At 45.7% G+C, this 22,583-nt stretch overlaps 1 protein-coding gene across 1 annotated transcript; it reads right to left on the reverse strand.

The window, feature by feature from the left end:
• Positions 1-327: 327 nt before the first annotated feature.
• Positions 328-3,095, reverse strand: ADRB1 (adrenoceptor beta 1). Its single transcript, XM_027529155.1, has one exon. The coding sequence runs from the start codon at positions 2,956-2,958 to the stop codon at positions 1,414-1,416; it is 1,545 nt and encodes a 514-aa protein (XP_027384956.1). The 5' UTR covers positions 2,959-3,095; the 3' UTR covers positions 328-1,413.
• Positions 3,096-22,583: the final 19,488 nt, after the last annotated feature.

A 22,583-nucleotide genomic window follows, 5' to 3' on the forward strand; every position in this document is an offset into this window, starting at 1 on the left:
CATTATCACTGACCCCCCTTACAGACACACAGTACATAATCTTTTTTTGTGCTTCACTGGTATTTATTGCACATGGACAAATTCCTCACATAGTAGTTAGTTGCACCAGAGTATAAATACTTGGTAAAGCACACAGAGGAAATAGTATTTACACACAAGTGCTAAATTTCACCAGCAGATTCACGTGTGCCTTTGGACATAAAAATATAATAAAAAAAAATCCTTAAGATAATTTTTTATAATATGGATACAGTACCATGATAAAAGAGTATAAAAAGGTATTTTTCCAATAAATCGCTAGCTCAATAACATAACAGACAACAGAGATAGAGTCTGAATTTTATTTTAGTTTTTAAGATCTGCCCCACCCCACCCCCATTAAAAAATATTTAATTTCTTTTTGTGCAAATAACGTCTTCTGTGGACTTTACAGTTCCTAATACTGTGCAAAAAAATGCCACTTTGAATCACGGCTTTTTTGTTTTGATTTTTTGTTTATACCACATGTGCAGTAATCTGAATTGTTTCCTTTTTTCTTTTTCTGTCCTGTCTTCAATGGACAGAGTCACATGTCACAAAGGCTCAGCGCCTGGTCCTTCCAACTAATATTGATACATAAATAAGCTGTTTAATATAAACAAGTCTTTCTATCTGGCTGTGCAATGTGCACAGTGTGAGTGAGGTAGGAACCCCTCAGCCTGACCACCGAGGAGGCGTTCAGGGACAGCCCGCTTGCCCTCCGAAAGGGAATCAAGGTGAGGCTTGTTCCAAGAAGAGCATAAAACTTCCTGAAACGCGATTTTTGCATCCATCCTTGCCCTCGGCTTTCAGAACAGGAGAAATCATTCCTCAGAAATTAAAATGCAATTTCTCTGAAAAGCAAAAGGAAGCAACGTCCTGAGAAAGTGTCATTCTCTCTCCTCTCTCTCTGGCTGACCGCTCCTGTTCCCGGGAATGGGATGGAAGCGAAGTCGAGAGACTTTTATCTCCTAACGCTTCTCCCTTCCCTTCCCAGTCATCGCAGAAAGTGTTAAAAGCCACGTGGCGGGGTGGGGGCGGGGGGGAGGAGAGAATCTAAAGATGCATCACACGCACACACAGAAGAAGGCCGGGCCACAAACTGGAAAAAGAACCCCAAGAACCATCAGCAGGCCACTCTCCCACCCCTCCCCAAACTTCTCCCACCTTTCCCCAAACTTTCCTTTCTGTGCGACGGTCCGTGGCTTTCCTATTTGCCCTTGGATGATGCAGACGAGGTTCGCGGGATTCGAGTTCACCTGCTTTCGGTCTCGAGTAAACACAGACCTCTTTCCCGGGGAAGCGGTTCAGGGCTCCCGGGTTCTCTTGCTCCTGGAGCGCACAGCCCACGCCCTGACTCGGGAAGCCGGGGAAGGCGGGGAGGGGCGCCCGGCCCTACACCTTGGATTCCGAGGCGCAGCCCGCGCGGCTTGGCTCGTCCGGGCTCGAGTCGCTGTTCGCCGCCGCCCCGCCGTTGTAGCCAGCCCAGGGCTCCAGCAGACGCACGGGCGGCGCGGCCCCGACGTCGTCTTCGTCGTCGTCGTCGTCGTCGTCCGAGGCGGCCCCGGGAGACGGCGACGGCCGGGCCACCGCCAGGCAGCCCAAGGCGCGCGGCGGGTCCCCGGCAGCCGCGTGGCTCCCACAGGCGGCCCGGCGCGCGCAGCAGAGCAGGCGCTGAAAGGCCTTGCGGAAGTCGGGGCTGCGGCAGTAGATGATGGGGTTGAAGGCCGAGTTGGCGTAGCCCAACCAGTTGAAGAAGACGAAGAGGCGGTCGGGCACCAGGTCGCGGTGGAAGGCCTTCACCACGTTGGCTAGGAAGAAGGGCAGCCAGCAGAGCGTGAACACGCCCATGATGATGCCCAGCGTCTTGAGTGCCTTCTGCTCGCGCAGGGCCACGAGGCGCGAGGGCCGCCGCTTGTTGGCGCGCCCGTTGGCCACCGTGGCGGCAGGGAGCGGGGGCCCGGGCGAGGGCGCGGGCGAGGGCAGCCGCGCGGGGCCGCTGAGGAAGCGGCGCTCGCAGCTGTCGATCTTCTTCACCTGCTTCTGGGCCTCGCGGAACACCCGCAGGTACACGAAGGCCATGATGCACAGGGGCACGTAGAAGGAGACGACGGAAGAGGTGATCGCGTAGCCCTCGTTGATGATGAAGTCGCAGCACTCGGGGTCGTTGTAGCATCCGCTCGCCTTGGCGTCCTTGTCCCGCCACCACTGCATGAAGATGGGCAGGAAGGACACCAGCGCCGAGATGGCCCACACGGTGCACACGAGGGCCCGCGCCCGCGCGCGGGTCAGCAGGCTCTGGTAGCGGAAGGGCGACGTGATGGCGAGGTAGCGGTCCAGGGCGATGACACACAGGGTCTCAATGCTGGCCGTCACGCACAGTACGTCCACCGAGGTCCAGAGCTCGCAGAAGAAGGAGCCATACTCCCAGCGGCCCCACACCACGATGGTGGCTCCAAACGGCACTACCAGCAGACCCATGACCAGATCTGCGCTGGCCAGCGACATGATGAAGAGGTTGGTGAGCGTCTGCAGCCGCGGTGTCTTGGCGATGGCCACGATCACCAGCACGTTGCCCGCCACGATGAGTAGCACGATGAATGCCATCAGCAGGCCCATGCCGGCCGTCCACTGCTGCGACGGCAGTGGGGGTCCCTCGCTGGCCGAGGTCAGCAGCGAGGCGGGCGGCGACGCGGGAACTAGCAGCCGCGCCGCCGTGGCCGCGCCGTCGGGGACCGGCGCGGCCGATGACAGGTTGCAGGGCTCGGAGGCGCCCAGGGCGAGCGCCCCCGCGCCCATGCCGAGCTGCGGAGGCCTGGGGAGAGGGGTGTGGCGGAGTTGGGCCGCGATTGGGGAACCCCCCCAGAGGCCCAAGCGGCGGGGCGCGCGGAGGGAGGTCGCGGCCAGGTCAGGGCAGCCGCGGCGCGGGGCCGGAGGCATGGGCGCCGGGCGCCTTCCCCGCCGGAGCCGTGCGCTGTCGCCGCCGCCGCCGCCGCCGCTGCTGCTGGAGCCGCTGTCGCTGCTGGAACAGCTGCCGGGACCTCAGCATGTTTCTGAGCTCGCGGAGCCCGCAGCCCCGGCACCCAGCACCCACCCCACCCGGCTCCCACTCCCCCGAGCCAACCCCCGGGGCCTCGCGTCAGGCTCCTGCAGCCAATCCTGGCGAAGGCACGCCCCTCTCTGGTTCCCCCCCACACCCCCCCTCTCCCGGGCCCCGCCAACTCCTCGCACCCCGCCTCCACCGGCGGTTCTGCGGCTTTAGGGAGTCCGGGGCAGATCGCCAAGCAAGCGCCTCCCCGGCGCTCGCGGGTTCCTGCCCGCGCGTCCCTTCCAGAGCCCTCTTGGCTCCAGTGCCCAGTTCCCCTCGGCTCCCAATCGCGCCCGGCTTCCACCCTGTCCCCTCCCGCGGCCCCCAATCTCCCCTCTCCTGCGCCCCGTTTGCCTCCGGCGTTTGGTTTCCTCCTGCGCCCCGGCTCTACCCTCAGCCACCCATCCCATCTACCTCCAGTGCCCAGGTTTCCTGCAGAGCAGAGCGCGTGTTCCCTATAGCAGGGAGGGGACTTCGGTGTTCTCGAAACACCAGAGCGGTCTGTTGGACCGCTCTGTTCGGTCTGTTCGCTGGGGGTGGAGGAGTCTGGCTGCAAGATTGTTTCTTGTATTGGGCAGCCTAGGAGGGTGTGACAGCCCTTCCTCTGTCAAGAGGAGTCCCAGCCAGCTCGCATCCTGCCAGCTCGGGGATCGGATCGGAGGCGGGTGTGAGCGGTTAGAAGAAACTTTCCAGCGAGCGCCTTGCTAGAGCAGAGCGCGCATCTGTCAGGAACGCTCCCCGGGAGCTATTCTTGCAAGAAGCTTCTGTCATTCCAGGGCAGCAGATGCAGAAAGGAAGGGATGGTTTGTGCAGCTGACAGCTAATGCTAAGGATCAGTTGGAAAAATACACTCTCCCGGGTCCCAGCTGATGGATGTGTGGGTATGGTGCAACAGTGTGTGCCGGTAATGTAAACAGAGAGGCTTAAGGACATAGGCATGTTAGAGTAAATGACACCGCCACGGAAGCTAGAACACGTTTAATTACTTTTCAGACTTTTGGTGTTCAGTAATAACACCTGGATTTTGTGTTCTGTTACTCACGTGATTGTATGACTTGATCTGGGTCAGTGCAAACAAAAAAGGTACATTGTCTTTGGGTGACACAGTAGTGAATTGAGATTTCAAATTTCTTGGTCTGCTACATTGCCTTCTCCTTTGCCCAAGTTCCCAGATTCTCAAAACTCTAGGATTAATTTTGGAGGGATGAGAGAAGAAAAAATATATAAATACTCAAGAAGATTAAAATCCAATAGCATTTAAAGTTATATCAAAGGCTGTTGGGTTGGCAGCTGAATGCGTTTAAAATTAGTGAGTCGTTAGCTCTGCAGTGGTGTGACTATATGTGGGGACCTACCTACAGGACAGTCACCATCAACACACAATGTAGCCAAAGGTGTGTAAGCCCCCTGTCTAATTCCACCACAGGAGTTCTCAACTCAGCCTTGAAAATAAAAGGCTTTTAATTGAATCCTGAGAAGTAAACAGCTTCTAATTACCCACTCAAGGGTGCATGAAAATGTTACATAATGCTCACACATCCTTCTAGCATTGGAATAAAAAGACTAGCTTTCTTACCTTGGAGAGAGCTCCCTAAGTCAAGAGCTAACAGCAATGTGTATTCAGTTTATAAAGTCAAACAGTTTTAAGCCATGGTGGTGGTTTGGTATCTAAGTTGTGTCTGACTCTTGCGACCCCATGGACTGTAGCCCACGAGGCTCCTCTGCCCGTGGGATTTTCCAGGCAAGAATACTAGAGTGGGTTGCCATTTCCTTCTCTAGGGGATCTTCCCCATCCAAGGATTGAAGACGGGTCTCTGAGCTACTAGGGAAGCCCAACTTTTCTTTATCCAAACTTATAAATTTGCTTTAGGCTCAAATTTGATGATCAGTGGGTGGGTGTGGGTGAATTACTTGTTCACCCCTGGCCTAGGACTTGTCAGCCTAGTTCTGCCAGTTGGGAAGCTTGAGAAGGGGAAACAAGGGAAGGAGAGGGCTAGAAAGAGGGGGTTGGAGATCTGCACCCTAAGTTCAGTGTAGGTGCCCAGAGAGCACTAGTTACCCAAGTCTCTGCAAACCTGTGTCCTCTTCTGACTTTATTCTGTTCCCACCCTCAAGGGTCAGTCAGCCAAGGGGTTGGAAAAAGCAGAATTTAAGGCGGCAGGATTCTGAATACTGGGCCATGCAATGAAATGTAGGGAATGTGGGGAAGGCCGCTTTCTATTGGGCGCCATCTTTCTGGCAAGTGGTGTTACCGGAATATTGTGTGACAATTTTAAGGGCCCCTGAAGGGCAAAGGGATTGCGTTTCTGTGAGTGATAAGGCCTGAACTTGGCTGCAGAGATTCAGTGCAGACGCCTGGATGCCACTAGCATTACCATAGTACCAATACACACGTACTGGTATATGTATATATGCGTGTGTGTTAGTCCCTCAGTTGTGTCTGACTCTTTGCGACCCCATGGACTATGTAAGCTACCAGGCTCCTCTGTCCATGGGATTCTCCAGGCAAGAATACTGGAGTGCGTTGTCATTCCCTTCCAGGGGATCTTCCTGACCCAGGGTCTCCTGTATTGCAGGCAGATTCTTTACCATCTGAGCCACCAGGGAAGCTCACCAACACACCAGAAATATCAGGACATGAGATATGAATCGCTGAAAAACTCTCCTGAATTTTTTCCCCTGCTTATTTAGAGATAAATCAAGTTTCCTTGAATTTCTGGATAATAAATACATTAAATCACAAATATCCAAAATCAGAAAGTTATTTTGATAGGAATTCCAGCGTAGGGCTGCAGGCATAAAGGGATTCCTGGGGTCTTGAGGTTGTCCTTCGGTTGTACTGATGGAAACATTTGAAATACTTTGGATTCAAGTAGAGTTCGCTTTCTTTTAAAATAAAATGTTCTCAGATTTCCTTTAATCCCTACACTTCATGACACTCTTTTTTAAAAAAGTTTTTGAGCTGACATCTTTTTTGTCCTTAGATAAGGATACAGGGCTTCCCTCATAGCTCAGTCAGTAAAGAATCTGCCTGCAATGCAGGAGACCTGGGTTCGATTCTTGGGTCTGAAAGATCCCCTGGAGAAGGAAATGGCAACCCACTCCAGTATTCTTGCCTGGAGAATCTCATGGACAGAGGAGCCTGGCAGGCTACAGTCCATGGGGTTGCAAGAGTTGGACACAACTTAGTGACTGAAGAGAGAGAGAGAAGGATACAAGATTAAGAAGAAAACCTATCCACTTATCCAGGTATTAGATATTGCAAATTTAAAATGAGTAACTCCTCCATTTCCCCACTCCCAACTGTTAAAATGATTCAGTTCTTGGGAACCCACAGATTTGATGATGCTTTAGAAAGGAACAAAGCTGCAACACTATATGCTAATCACCACATTGAAAACGAGTGGGCTTCTTCCTTAGTATTTCTTGCTCTCACCTCTCCCATTCCCATCCCACTGCCTCCCTCTCACTTCTGAACTTGCTTTGGGTTCTTCTTGATCTCCCACCACCAGTCTTCCCCAGTCCATTTAATCTAGAGTGAAAGTGAAAAAGTCGCTCAGTTGTGTCCAACACTTTGCAACCCCATGGACTATACAGTCCATGGAATTTTCCAGGCCAGAATACTAGAGTGGGTAGCCTTTCCTTTCTCCAGGGAATCTTCCCAACCCAGGGATCAAACCCAGGTCTCCCGCATTGCAGGCAGATTCTTAACCAGCTGAGCCACAAGGGAAGCCAAAGAATACTGGAATGGGTAGCTGATCCCTTCTCCAGCGGATCTTCCTGACCCAGGAATCGAACTGGGGTCTCCTGCATTGCAGGCAGATTTTTCACCAACTGAACTAGATTAAGGAAAGCCCTTAATCTAGCATATCACAACCAAATTAATTTCTCTAAAGTGCTACTTTGACCAAGATGCTTCTCTGTTCAGAAACCTCAGCTCCTCAACATGGCCTTCAAAGCCCTCCACGGTCCACTTCCAAAGAGCCTTTCCAGCACTGTTTCATACTAGAAATCTCCGTGTCACCCTAGCTTGCAGTTCTGTAAGTTAGTTTTTGAATTTATACTCTTTTCCCTTTTTGTTATCTGTACTCTTTCTCTCTGGAATCTTTCCACCACGAATCCCCTCCTCCATCTCTGTCTTATTGGATTCAGCTTTCAAGATCTGGCTGATATATTTTTTCATGACAGTCATCCCTGCCCACTGTTTCTAGAAATGATCTCTCCTTCCTCTACTTATCGTAGTTACTTTGCTAATTGCATTTCATGTGTCAATTAAAAGTATGTTGCCTTTTGATGTCTCTTTTATTGTGATTTAATTTTTATAACTTTTTTATTTTTCTCTTTTCTTGTCATATGGATTGTAAGCCCACTGAGAGCGAAGGCTGTCCTATACATCTTTATATTTTCCATGTTTACTAATATTACTTAACATTAATTAGCATTAAGCTTTGATTCATAGAGATTAAATGTTTATTAAAATATTCTCATATTAACTAGTATGGGAAATAATCAAGTGTTTTTGGAGTTACGATCCTTCCTCATGCTTCAAGTTTAGAGTAATAACTCATGCTCTTATAGATGGTTGGATGGCATCACTGACTCAATGGATATGAGTTTGAGCAAACTCCAGGAGATAATGAAGGACAGAGAAGCCTGGAGTGCTTCAGTCCATGGAATCGCAAAGAGTTGGACATGACTTAGTGACTGAACAGCAACAACAAATACCCTAGTTGATATTTTCATATAAATGTTTCAAAATATAAGCTTTACAAATATAAGGTAGGCTAATGAGATAAACAAATTTATATCATGTGCTGTGCTGTGCTTAGTCGCTCAGTCATATCCGACTAACTTTGGGACCCCATGGACTGCAGCTTGCTAGGCTCCTCTGTCCATGGAGATTCTCCAGGCAAGAATACTGGAGTGTGTTGCTATGCCCTCCTCCAGGGGATATTCCCAACCCAGGAATCAAACCCAGGTCTCCCACATTGCAGGTAGATTCTTTACCGTCTGAGCCACCAGGGAAGCCCAAATTTATACCATGCTGCTGCTGCTAAGTTGCCTCAGTCGCATCCGACTCTGTGCGACCCCATAGAGGGCAGCCCACTAGGCTCCTCTGTCCCTGGGATTCTCCAGGCAAGAATACTGGAGTGGGTTGCCATTTCCTTCTCCAATGCATGAAAGTGAAAAGTGAAAGTGAAGTCGCTCAGTCGTGCCCGACTCTTAGTGACCCCATGGACTGGAGCCTACCAGGCTCCTCCATCCATGGGATTTTCCAGGCAATCGTACTGGAGTGGGGTGCCTTCTCCAATTTATACCATACTTGGTAATAAATAAAGTGGGGCAGACATAGCTTAAGAGTTTTTCCAAAGGAATCATGTAAGTCCATATAATAAAAACGCTACCTAATCTTTATAAACATTCATGGTAAATTACCTTTTCCCTTCATTTATGATACTCTGTATCCAGGCATTTCAAGCTAGTGACTTGAATCTGGATTCAAATTCTAGTTCAGATTAAAAGTCTGTATATAGCAGTGACTAATGGGTGTCCCACCCAACCATGGTTGTAAGTCATGAGCTTGGTGAAGACCTGACTGTTCTTCAGTTGACTTTGCTGGAAAATGAGATTAAAATAATAGTGAGTAGCCTAACTGGGCAGCTTCTGGAAGGTTGGCCAGAGAAAGTCTGGGGGAAATTTCCATGTAAATACCCAAGAAGTGTATCGAATCAGTTAAGTTAGCATAATTTGCCTTGAGGATGATAATAGGTGGTAGAAATCATTGATCAGAGCTCTAGTGGCTATTTCTGAGAAAAGATATACAGCTTTTCACATAAAGCAATGTTACTGCTGAAACGTTCTCTTAGCACTAAGCAAAGAACAGTTTGTGCCTGTGGCTGGCTTAAGGTCATATACTGATTTTGAAGCCACAGTTTACACAGGGACAAGCAATTGCATCCATTGTGATAAGAAGCACAGAAGACAGTGGTATAATCACAGCAAAGCAGGGACTACTTGGAGAATTCAGAAGTTCTCCTCTCTCCCACTTCCTGCCTCTTTGCCTCTTCCCCTCTTCCTGGTATGTCTAAAGAGTACCCTGAACAGTGCAAGAGCCAATAATATTTTTCAAAATTTGGGTGTATTGGAAAGTGTTAGGCAGAAGATCCAATTTTGTGTCTGGTGTCACTTTTAAGTTTGACCTTCAGTACTGGCTTCATCTTTAAAATGGACTCACTGCTCCCTCACAGGGTTACAAGTGGATGAAATGAGATGATGTATGTGAAAGCTTCTTGAAATCTCATATAGCACTGTATATTTGTAATGTATCAAATGCTGTCTCATCCCATCATCATGATATTTCAGATCAGGAAAGGTGTCAGGATTTGCTTGTATGAGAAGACTCAATTCACTTATATAAGCTTCTCTGTATCAACTGACTCCTTTCTTTCTCCCACTAGGTATTAATTACAACCCAGAGGCTTGGTTTGTTTGTGCCCAACTCTTTTCAACCCCATGGACTGTAGCCCACCAGGCTCCTCTGTCCACGGGATTTCCCAGGCAAGAATACTGGAGTGGGTTGCCGTATCCTACTCCAGGGGATCTTTCCAGCCCAGGGGATTGAACCAGCATTTGCGTCTTCTGCATTGCAGATGGATTCTTTACCACTGCGTCACCTGGGAAGCCCCAGAGGCTCAGTAACAGTAAGCAATTTTTAAATGCCTTTACCTTTGGGAAATCACCTTTTAAAAAAAGTCTTCCCCCCATTTTGGTGCCCTTTCTTATTAGATGCGTGCATGCGTGTAAGCTAAGTCACTTCTGTCGTGTCCAACTCTGTGTGATCCCATGGACTGTAGCCCACCAGGCTCCTCTGTCCGTGGGATTCTCTAGGCAAGAATACTGGAATGGGTTGCATGTCCTCCTCCAGGGAATCTTCCTGACCCAGGGATTGAACCCGAGTCTCCTTTTTTGGCAGGTGAGTTCTTTACCACTACCACCACCTGGGAAGCCCCTCCTTAATAGGTACACTACTCTTAAAAAAGTATTTGTTTATGTGATTCTCGGACGTAAATTCCTTTAAAGGATTTCGGTGGTGAAATATTAGCAGCAGAGAAAGAATTTTTTTTTCTCAATTAGTGCCAATAAATAGTAGCTTTTTACAAAAGGAAGGTAATTCAATGTAAAGTTTAGCCAACTTTCATAACTTCTGTTCTTATTCAGCTGTAAGATCTTACCTTGAAGTGCTGGCGGCGATGAGAGTGTTATCTGTATATGTGAAAGCATTTGGCTAAGAGCTGTACCTCAGTTTGCCCAAGTCTAGAGCTTGTAATGATAACAAGCTATGCTAATTGTTGAAAACTCTTAAGTTTTATTTTAACAGAGTCTTATTGTGCTCCTGATAAAATGATTATGTTGTAAAAGCTGAGAAATTTGTAGCAACAAGAATCCCCCAAGCCCTGATTTTAAGTTTCTAAAGGGTAGAAATGACACCTTTTAAATACGTTAGCTCCCATTTATTTGGGTCATGTGTTGATAGCTGGTGTTTTGTAAATTCCTGTGCAATAAAGGAAACACTTAGAAGTTTATGTGGTGGTTGCGTGCTCAGTCGTGTTAGACTCTTGGCGACCCCATGGACTGTAACCCACCAGGATCCCCTGTCCCTGGGATGTTCCAGGCAAGAATACTGGAGTGCGTTGCCACTTCCTTCTCCAGGGGACCTTCCCGACCCAGGGATTGAACCTGCGTCTCCTGTACTGGCAGGCGGATTCTTTACCACTGAACTTTTAGGGAAGCCCAAAAGCTTATGTACACTCTCTACATACACCAGGCTTCCCTGACGGCTCAGACGGTAAAGAATCCACCTGCAATGCGAGAGACCTGGGTTGGGAAGATCCCCTGGAGGAGGGCATGGCAACCCACTCCAGTATTCTTGCCTGGAGAATCCCCATGGACAGAGGAGCCTAGCAAATTGCAGTCCATGCGGTCACAAAGAGTTGGACACGACTGAGCAACTAAGTACAGCACACAGCACACTCTCTAAAATAAAAGAAGACATTGTGTTTTCCGTTCACCCAAGAAAGATGGATCTGGGCCATCCAATTGCATGGAACTGCCAACGGGAACCAATGAGAAAAACAGGTTGCCGTGCCTTTGGGTAGCAGACAAAGTCATTTACCTTGCTTTCTTTTCACTCACTACTTTGAGTAGACCAAACAGGTATCTTTTTCCATATGTTTTTGTAGGTAACTGACATTATTTACATACTGTATAAATGCTTATCCAGATCCATTCAATAAATAGAGGCACAGCAAGTCCTTTGCCTTGGAAGGGTAGAGTTCCACACTAGCTGGACACTATTGCTGCTACTTTAAAATTTTTAATTTATTTATGGCTGTGCTGGGTCTTTGTTGTTGCATGCGGGCTTTCTCCAGTTGCAGCGAGTGGGGACCTCTCTTCATTTAGTGCACGGGCTTCTCATTGTGGGGGCTTCTCTTGTTGAGGAGCACAGGTTCTAGGCACACGGGCTTTGTTGTCCCGTGGCATGTGGGATCCTTCTGGACCAGGGATCGAACCTGTGTCCCCTGCACTGGCAAGCAGATTCTTAACCACTGGACCACCAGGGAAGTCCCGCTACTTTGGTTTTGATAACCACTGCGGTCAGGGTTTGAAAATAAATATCAGACCTTCGACATGACATTTATTTTCCACAATGTCCCATCTTTGCAGCTCCTTGAATAATACCTGTTAGAAATCTTTATCCCATGATAGCTTTCTGTTTCCAGAGCATTATCCCTTAATTAAATGTTAGCGGGGCAATGACCTTCTTTGTAGACCTCTTCTAAATAGAAATTACTTTTCACACTGGTGAGAAATGGTTGAGTTTTTCCCTTCCTGTTTTAATATGAAGACACTGAAACAGAAGGAGAAAGGCGTGCTTAAGGTTTGAAGGAAAGGGAAAGGGAGTTTTTTTTTTTCCGTCTCCTGAGCTAATCTTTAATTACCAGAGCCTTCATCCTTCACAGATTATGACTACTTGTCAGTGTGATTAAGTTGCACGATCTATTTGGGGGCCTGGAGCACCTGGAGCAAGTCATAGAGTAGTTTTCTAAATAAATAGCTCTGAATGAGTGAGGAGATTCCATCACGCTATGTTTATTTGTGTTTTTCACTCAGTTTAAGTATAATAGATCTGAAAGAATAGTCATATTTATCCACACAAATTAAAGTCGCTTTGTTGCATTTCAATGTGGATTTGCGAAAGTGCCACATGAATACTAACTCTGAAGACAAAAACAAAAACAAAAAAACAAAAATACAAAAAGCAAAGCAAAGCAATTAAGTGATTTGGTTTTTTGTTTTGTTTTCAAGTCTGTAACTAGTAAAAAAAAATTCACAGGAGACTCTTACTGAGACTCAAAGGCCCCAGACTTGTGACAACCTTGGGGATTTTATTGAAGAGTCAAAATGAAGCTGTTTGGGAGCTTGGAACAGAAAATTAAAAAGCAAGCTCTTCTTGTTGGGTCATTTCCTCACCCTAATACCTTTTCCGAACCAGGTAGCTATGTCATGGGCATGTTGAACGTTGAGGCTCTCGGAAAAGCCTGGAAAATGCACTAAAACGGTATTGACATTTTAGTCCCGAAAATTTATTTTTTTCTTATTCTGGAAATATCTAAAGTGATGATTTTACTCCAACTTGTCACCATTTCCATCCCACTCCTTACCTTTCCTCCTTCTGCTGCCAGTCACACTGTAGGCATTTTGACATCTCCCCCATTACTAATTAATGGAGATTATGTACATTTCATACTCTCTTTTTTTTTTAATTTTTTTTTAAATTTTATTTTATTTTTAAACTTTACATAATTGTATTAGTTTTGCCAAATATCAAAATGAATCCGCCACAGGTATACATGTGTTCCCCATCCTGAACCCTCCTCCCTCCTCCCTCTCATAGATCTCTCTTGAGGATAATAATCTTGGTTTAAAAAATTCCCACACATACATATTGGTATGTATAGTTTTCATAAGTTCTTACCTTGGAGTTGACTTAGACTAAAGTAATTTATTAAGCAAGCTAAAAACCCACACTTCACCTCACAGAAAATAATCAGTGTGTTATACCATAACCAGTCTTGATGGGAGATTTTGAAAATATCCCTGGCTTATGCATTTTTGTTTTGCAGGCTTTTTATTACATAATTTCAAATTGTGGCATTTTAGTAAGATGAGACTAATTTTCATAATTAGTTGTGACATTTACCTCTCAATATATACCATCATCGGAGAAGGCAATGGCAACCCACTCCAGTACTCTTGCCTGGAAAATCCCATGGACAGAGGAGCCTGGTAGGCTGCAGTCCATGGGGTCGCTAAGAGTCGGACACGACTGAGAGACTTCACTTTCACTTTTCACTTTCAAGCATTGGAGAAGGAAATGGCAACCCACTCCAGTGTTCTTGCCTGGAGAATCCCAGGGACTGGGGAGCCTGGAGGGCTGCCGTCTGTGGGGTCGCACAGAGTCGGACATGACTGAAGTGACTTAGCAGCAGCATATACCATCATGATTAAGCATGCAGCCTGTGGAATCACACTGCCTGAGTTAAAATCCAGGTTTTTGCCAGTTAGTAGCTGGATAAGTTAACAAGTTATCTGGCCATCTCAGGCCTCTGTTTCATTATCTGTTAAGTAGGAATAATAATAATTGTACCTACCTCTAAGGTATTTGGAGGGTTTGATAAGATACACAAAGCCTTTGGTGTAGTGCTTGGCTCGTTGTTAAGTACTTAATACATGTTACTTTTTCTTTTTTTCCATTCTCCCGCTCCCCCCTGCCCCCGCTGCCACCAATGAGAAAGATCGTGGCAGAAAAACCCTCATTCTGCCCAAAACCAAGGGCCACAAAGGAGGTAGCATCTAGTCCATGGAAACTGAATAATTGCATTTTCCTTTTAAGTGAGAGGATGCAGTAAAGAATCTTATTTGGTAAGTACTCTTTTGCTTTCAAAGGCAAGTTTATTCCTCTATGGTTGTTTAACTTGATTATCATTCCGTTTGGGGAATTAGAATTTCTCAAACTAATTTTACATTATGGAAAGGTCATTGTAGGGATTTCCATCCTGTGATATAAACCATCTTCCAAATATATGAAACAATAGCAATGACCAAATAAAGCCTCACTTGGACTCTTAATAGAGAGGCTTATTTCCTAAGCTCTAATTGATTCAAGCTGCTTTTTTTTATGGTATAAATTCATAAGATCTCAAGGAGACCAGAAGGTTCTCTTGTGACTTGTTTTGTGTCAGTGGAAGACATTTCGGTTGTCCTGAGGACAAGGGGTCTAACCAGCCCACACCCTAAGAACAGAGAGTAAAGAAAGAAGCAGGCAACAAAAGGTTTTCCCAAGACCATGTGGCTTAAACCCTCAGAGAGTCTTTCAGACTCCCACGCAGAACTATTAATTTTATTCCCCAAACAGATTCAATATCTTGTTTGGTTTCTGATTTTTCATAACAGATCAGGAGAAGCAAATTAAAGTGAAGGCACAAGGATGGTGAAGGGATCAAAGGGGCTTCGGGGAACTTTACATTAGAGGAGAAAACAGGAAAACAGGTGATGCCATTTACTGCAGAGACCAGTAGTGCTCTGTGCTCTGCAGCTTGAAGTCACTGATAGACCTGGGTCACTAAGAAAGTTGTGTGCATGCATGCCAAGTCGCTTCAGTCCTGTCCAACTCTTTGTGACCTTATAGACCTCTGCCCAAGGAATTCTCCAGGCAAGAATGCTGGAGAGGGCCACTGTGCCTTCCTTCCTGACCCAGGGATCAAACCCACGTCTCTTGCATCTCCTGCATTAGCAGGCAGATTCTTTACCACTGGCTCAAATGGGTAAAGACAGTTGTAGATTACATTAAATCATCCTCAGTTTAAGAATATGGAAGGTGTGTTTTAGAAACATTTTTATTGAACAATAGTGGTATGAAAATTGGGGAACTTATTTTCTAGAACACTTTGGTTATCTAGAAATCGAATAGATATAGGCTATTTTTATCCTCCCATGGTACTAGATCAATGAGGTATACAGTAGTTTGCTAAGAGTCCAAAATCAAGATGTTGGCCAAGTTGGCTTCTTCTGAGGTGAGCAAAGGACCTGCTCCAGGCTTCTCCCCTTGGCTTGGAGATGGCTGTTTTCCCCTCTATGTCTGTCTCTGTGTCCAAATTTCTCATTTTCATATTAGATTAGGAACCACCTTCATGACCTCACTTTGCCTTGATTGCTTCTATTGCCTGTATCTCATACATGCTTTATTTGTTATGTCTACTAGCACAGAGGGCAAGTATAATGTCTTCTCAAAGCTCATACTAAAAACGGCTCTGCAAATAAATAGTACTCAGACCCTGATGAGAACTCTCAAGTTTGTAGTGGAGTTCCAGGCTGTCACAAAGTCGTGAATGCTGCAGGCTGATGGTGCTCAGATCAAGTCCTCAGGTTTGCTGAGTAGCCTGGTTCTTAGATAGGGTGGGGGTGTATGCCCTATGCCTTTTAGGTACTTGTTGCCCGGGTGGCTCAGAAGTTAAAGCACCTGCCTGCAATGTGGGAGACCTGGGTTGGGAAGATCCCCTGGAGAAGAAAATGGCAACCCACTCCAGTATTCTTGCCTGGAGAATCCCATGGATGGAGGAGCCTGGTGGGCTACAGTCCACAGAGTCACAAAGAGTCAGACACGACTGAGCGACTTCACTTTCACTTTAGGGTAGGAAGGAGCTGACGTACTACTCCTTTATACTTTTCATTAGGCACTAATGGTAAATGGTGCCAATCAACCTGCCCATACAGGAGATACAAGAGACGTGGGCTCAATTCCTGGGTCAGGAAGACACCCTGGAGGAGGAAATGGCATCCCACTCCAGTATTCTTGCCTGGAAAATTGCATGGACAAAGGAGCCTAGAGAGTACAGTCCATGGGTTGGCGGAGTCAGATACAACTGAGCATGTGTGCACGCACAAACCAGGAAACCACTGTTCTCTGGGAAATGGAGTAGAATAATTCAAACTCACTTTAGTAATTCACATTCAAGGAGAAGAACCAGCCAATCCACTTGGTTGTTGTATAAACCACTTTCCGCAGGTTGTTTTGACACTGTGTGGACACATTCAGAGTTGTCCATAGCTGCAACATGCCTGTTATTTTTTTCCTGAGCTAAAATTAAAGTAACAGACAGCAAATAACTGAGTAGGTGAGATATAACAAAGCTTTATAACTGAAGAACAAAGCTAGCCTTTGAGGTGAGATAAACCAGGTGCTTACTCATATGGAATCCATTGAAAAACAAGATTTTTATGACCTTGAAGTAAAGATTTTGATTGAGAGAGTGATTCAGATCTTACAATACTGGCTAGCAGAGGTTTGACCTAAGAAATAACTGCCTTCAGTATGTTGATTTAGATTTATTATGGAATCTGAAGTTCACAAAGAGCCTGCTTGTATGTGTCCCTAAGTTGTATATCTGATTGGCGTTTGTTGATACTGATGATCAAGCTAATAATATCTTAATCTATACATGTCTGCAGACCAAATCAACCTGACCTTCATGCCCAAAAAACAAATCCCCGCCTAATTAAGATCTAAAAACTCAATCTGATAACTTGCTTGCCATTTGGTATTAAGAATGACTCACAGCTGTCCTAAATACCTCTGCCACCAGAGCTGAATGAGAACTGGATGCCCAAGTAGGAAATTCTGAGAATCTAACATCCTTACCATGCATTCTCCATGCAATGATGCCAACTCCTCCTTACAGTGTATCTGCTCTGTGTATGCTACAGTAAAAGGTAAAAAGCATGGATTTGGATGTATATGAAACTGTATCTTTTTTTTCTTTTGAAACTGTATGTTTTTAAATGTCACGTCTATATTTGTTTAATGGTGAGGTTAGTTCAGTAGAACAAGCTTATATAAGATGGTACTTAAAGAAAAGCTCAGTTCTGTGGATCTTAGTATTATTTAGTCATCTGTTTGTGCAACTGTATTTTTAACCTGATTTATGATGAGCAAATAATTTTTCTGAACTCCCAAGCTGTGTTTCCATACTTCAGTTTGGTTATTTTCCTCTCAGTTTCCTTCAGAACATATTACAGGGAATTTTCTTTGGAAATTTCATAACACTTCCCTGAAAGTAGGTAGCATCCATCAGAAAGGACCAAACTGAATGATGAAAATTAAAGAATTGAAACAGAATCATAGAATACATGCATTCTTTCCAGTGCGGTGCAATAGAAACAGATTTATGTCACATTCTCTTTAGTTTGTACTTTTTCTTGTTTCTTTTTATTTTTATTGAAAATATTTCCTGTGGTCATGTAAAACCTGTGCCAACACTTCTGACTGACAAAGATTCTTGAAAATTTTAACTGAAATATCATTGTTGTCATAGTATTAATAGTAATATCCAGCTGTAAAAATTCACTTGGTATGAAATGTAGAGTAGTAAGTCTGTATGAAAGATTTGGACCCATTCCTCAAGAAGCTTATCTTTGCAGAGTTTCTTTCTTTTTTAAATTTAGGAATAAGTGACACATCTAATTGTGCATATTTAAAGTGTACAGTGTGATGATTTGATATACATACGTGCTGTAGAATGATCACCAAGATCAAGATAACTGGCATATCATCACGTCATGTTGTTAGCATAGATAACTCTGTATGTATGTGTTGGTAGAGCGGTAAGGATGCTAGATCTGCTCTCAGCGACTTTCAAGTCTGCGATACCATAACTATAACCACTACGTTGCACTTTAGATCCTTAGAACTTGTTCTCATAACCAAAGATGTACAAAGATTTGTACCTTCTCATGTGTATCATGGAGAAGGCAATGGCAACCCACTCCAGTGTTCTTGCCTGGAGAATCCCAGGGACAGGGGAGCCTGGTGGGCTGCTGTCTGTGGGGTTGTGCAGAGTCAGACACGACTGAAGTGACTTAGCATGCATGTGTGCATTGGAGAAGGAAATGGCAACCCACTGCAGTGTTCTTGCCTGGAGAATCCTGTGGACAGAAGAGCCTGGTGGGCTGCCGTCTATGGGGTCGCACAGAGTCGGACACGACTAAAGCGACTTAGCATGCATGCATGTATTGGAGAAGGAAATGGCAACCCACTCCAGTGTTCTTGCCTGGAGAATCCCAGGGACGGGGAGCCTGGTGGGCTGCCGTCTGTGGGGTCGCACAGAGTCGGACACGACTGAGGCGACTCAGTAGCAGCGGCTTGTGTATCACCGTGTGTCTGCCTCCCTCCAGCCCCCGGCAGCCACCATTTCTCCATTCTTTGTTTCTGTGAAGTTGGTTTTGATTGTTTTTGTTTTGATTCAACATGTAAATGACACCATACAGTATTTGTCTTTCTCTGACTGGCTTATTTCACTTGTCGTAATGGCCTCCAGGTTTATTCCTGTTGTTGTAAGAAGCAAGATTTCCTTTTTATTTTTAATGACTGAGTAATGTTCTATTGTGTGTCTATGTATGCATGCCCGCTCGGTTCTCAGCTGTGTCCTGCTCTTTGTGACCCCATGGACTATAGCCTGCCAAGGCTCCTCTGTCCATGGGATTTCCCAGGCAAGAATACTGGAGTGGGTTGCCATTTCCTTTTCCAAAGGATCTTCGAGAACCAGGGATTGAACCTACATCCCCTGAGTCTCCTGCATTGGTGGGTGGATTCTTCACCACTGAGCCACCTGGGAAGCCCCTGTGTATGTATATGTACATTCTGCTGCTGCTAAGTCGCTTCAGTCGTGTCCGACTCTGTGCAACCCCCATAGACGGCAGCCCACCAGGCTCCCCCGTCCCTGGGATTCTCCAGGCAAGAACACTGGAGTGGGTTGCCATTTCCTTCTCCAGTGCATGAAAGTGAAAAGTGAAAGTGAAGTCGCTCAGTCGTGTCTGACTCTGTGTGACCCCATGAACTGCAGCCCACCAGGCTCCTCCGTCCATGGGGTTTTCCAGGCAAGAGTACTGGAGTGGGGTGCCATCGCCTTCTCCAATATACACATTCTATATAGACATATATAGAGACATACACATATGTCTAAATTTATAATTTTCTTCATTCATTTGGACATTTAGGTTATTTCCATATCCTGGCTAATGTGAATAATGCTGCAAAGAACATAGGTAGGTAGATATCTCTTCAAGATACTAACTAGTTCCTTTGGATGTATACCTAGGAGTGGGATTGCTGGATCATATGGTAGTTCAATTTTAAACTTTCTGAGGTGCCATCGCACTGTTTTCCATAATGACTGTGCCACTTTACATTCCCACCAATGGTGCACAAGCGTTCCCTTTTCTCCACATCCCTGCCAACACTTGTTATCTCTTGTCTTTTCTATAACAGCCATCTAGCAGGTGTGAGGTGGTATTTTACTGTGGTTTCGATTTACATTTCCATGATTATTAGTGGTGATGTCACATTCTCTCTCAAAACCAATGACTAAACAGCAGACACTTTGCAAAGGGTATCACTTATAATATCCCATTTACTTCTTGTAATGGTCTTGTCAGGCATTATTTTCCCTCTGATGGAGTAAATTGAGGCTTGGAGAAGTTGAGTGATTTGCCCAAAGTTTCACAGCTACTAAATAGCAAAGCAGGACTTCCAAGCCAAGTCTGTGTGACTCCAAAGGGAGCCCTCTTTATGGCTCTAAAATAAGACCTCATTTTATTTTCCTTTCGTTTTGAAACAGCTTATTATTTTGAAACTAAGGTCCAAATTCAATTGATATCAAAAAGTCTTAAGTGAATGCTACATGATGTCATAAGAGGTTTTTTTTTTTTTTTTTTTTTTTTCCTGTGCTTGTCTTTTGTAAAAACTTCGTTTGTAAGGATGTTTTCCATGAACTTAGGGCTGGTCCTCTGTGACTTACTGAATCTATCTATTTGGCATTTTTTTCTCTTCTGTTGTTACATTGCCTGCCTCCTGACTTCCCACACAAATCAACAATTACACCCTTATAAAGCCTTCAAGATTTTTTCTAACTTTCTATGACCAGTAGAGAGAAAATAGCCACTAACTAGGGGTCACACCACCTGAAACAGCATTGATGACAGTTGACCTTGGTCCCTTCTCTTTCCTCACTTAGGGCCCAGACCAGAACCCAGCCTCTCACTACTAGAGTTTTTCAAGCGTGAGGCAGGTGCAAATTCTCTGTCTCCCCAGTTCCGTAAGGCACAGGCCACACTCTCCAAAAGACTCTCTTAAAGCTCCCTGCTTGGTTTGAGGCAGGTGGGCAAGAGCCACAACAGCCCCTCAACTCTGCAGAAAACCCAGGAACCACCCCCCAGCCTCCAGTAAAGATCCTCAGGATGAGACAAGGCTCCTGTGCAGTGTTTGGGTCACCCTTCCAGGGTCTGCATGGATGGCCTAACCCCTCTATTTAGAAGGCATGGCTGCCTCACAATCCTTGCCATCAGCTCTGGGGTCTCAACCCAGATGGGAGCATCAGAAAAATCCTATTTTAATATCTGATTCCCTATACATTTGACAGTGTATTTAAAAAGCAAAGACATCACTTTGCTGACAAAGGTCCATATGGTCAAAGCTATGGTTTTTCCAGTAGTCATGTACGGATGTGGGAGTTGGACTATAAGGAAGGTTGAGCACTGAAAAATTGATGCTTTTGGTTTGTGGTGCTGGAGAAGACTCTTGAGAGTCCCTTGAACAGCAAGGAGATCAAACCAATCAGTCCTAAAAATCAACCCTGAATGTTCTTTGGAAGGACTAATGCTGAAGCTGAAGCTCCAATATTTTGGCCTCCTAATGAGAAAAGCTGATTCACTGGAAAAGACCCTAATGCTGGGAAAGACTGAGGGCAGGAGGAGAAGGGGGAAACAGAGGATGAGATGGTTGGATGGTATCATCAACTCCATGGACATGAGTTTGAGCAATCTCTGGGAGATAGTGAAGGACAGGGAAGCCTGGAATGCTGCAGTCCATGGGGTTGCAACGAGTAGGACATGACTGAGCAACTGAACAAGAAGAATACATTTGGGCATTTTTAGCACATAGTTGTAATTAGAATCCTGATGGAGAGAGAGGAGGCAGGGAAGAGCTGCTTTAGAAAGATACACAGAGTAGTGAGGCTGTGAAGATGAGGAGGACTACCATGTAAAAGGTACCAAGGGGAAGAGTAACCCACACACAGAGGGGGAAGAAAGAAACCAAATGTTGAGATGAGATCCTAGAAGGTGAGAGAAGACCTAGGAGACAGTCCTGTAGTGGACACAAAGAGAAGAGAGTTTCAGGAAAAGGGGATGCTTTAAAGGACCAAACTCTGTGATATTTACACAGCTCCTAGAAATCAGAAATAAAAGACTCACAGCTCCACAGAAAAATGGGCAAAGACCACGAACAGATAGCTTTCCAGAAAGAAAGTCAAATGGCCCTCGAACATTTGGCAAAATGCTCAACTTCACTGTCAGTGAGGGAATCGCAAGTGAAAACTACCCCGAGATCCAGTTCTCACCTTCCAGATTGGCAAACATTCTGACAACGCGCCGCGCTGGCAAGACAGAAAAGAGCACATCAGTGCTGGGCACGGTGCACACTGGCTCCACTCGGGTGTAGGCGGAGCTGGCAACCTCTATCCAAACCACATTTCTTGATACAGATGGCCACTGTACTTTCTGGAAGCACTTTCTCTTTTGGGTTCTAAACAGCAACTCCCGTAATTTTCCTCCAGTATCACAGTTGGCTCCTTTTGAACCTCTGTATTTGGCCAACCAACTTCTGCTTGGCCTCTAAATATCAGCGTGCTCCAGGGTTCAGTCTGGGGTCCTTTTTCCCGTCAACATCCTCTCCTTAGATTGTCTCCTCCAATCCCCTTGCTTGTTTTTTTTTTGAGTGTGACAAAATACCATTAACATACATTTTATCCTTTCAAGCATGCAGTTTAGTGGCATATGGTACATTCATGTTGTGCAACCATCACTTCTATCTCACTCCAGAATATTCCCATCACCCCCCCAAAAAATAATGCCATCCCCATTAAGCAGGCACGCCCCATTTCGCCCTCCCTCCAGCCCCTGGCCATGAATCTGCCTTATGTCTCTGTATGCTGCTGTTATGCATGCATGCTCTGTTGTGTCTGACTCTTCTCAACCCCACAGACTGTAGCCCACCAGGATCCTCTGTCCATGGGATTCTCCAGGCAAGAGTACTGGAGTGGGTTGCCATTTCCTCCTCTGGGGGATCTTCCCAACCTAGGGATTGAGCTTGTGTCTCCTGCACTGAAGGCAGATTCTTTACCGCTGAGTCACCTGGGAAGCCTGTGGATCTGTTTTTTCTGGATGTTCCAAATGAACAGAATCATTCACTTAGCATAATGTTTTCAAGGGTCATCCATGTAGCACGTATCAGCACTCCATTCTTTTTCATGGCTGAATAATATTCCACAGAATGGTTATTTGACATTTAGTTTATCTGTTCATC

Source organism: Bos indicus x Bos taurus, chromosome 26 (genome assembly GCF_003369695.1).
Source record: "Bos indicus x Bos taurus breed Angus x Brahman F1 hybrid chromosome 26, Bos_hybrid_MaternalHap_v2.0, whole genome shotgun sequence".
NCBI classification, from domain to species: domain Eukaryota; kingdom Metazoa; phylum Chordata; class Mammalia; order Artiodactyla; family Bovidae; genus Bos; species Bos indicus x Bos taurus.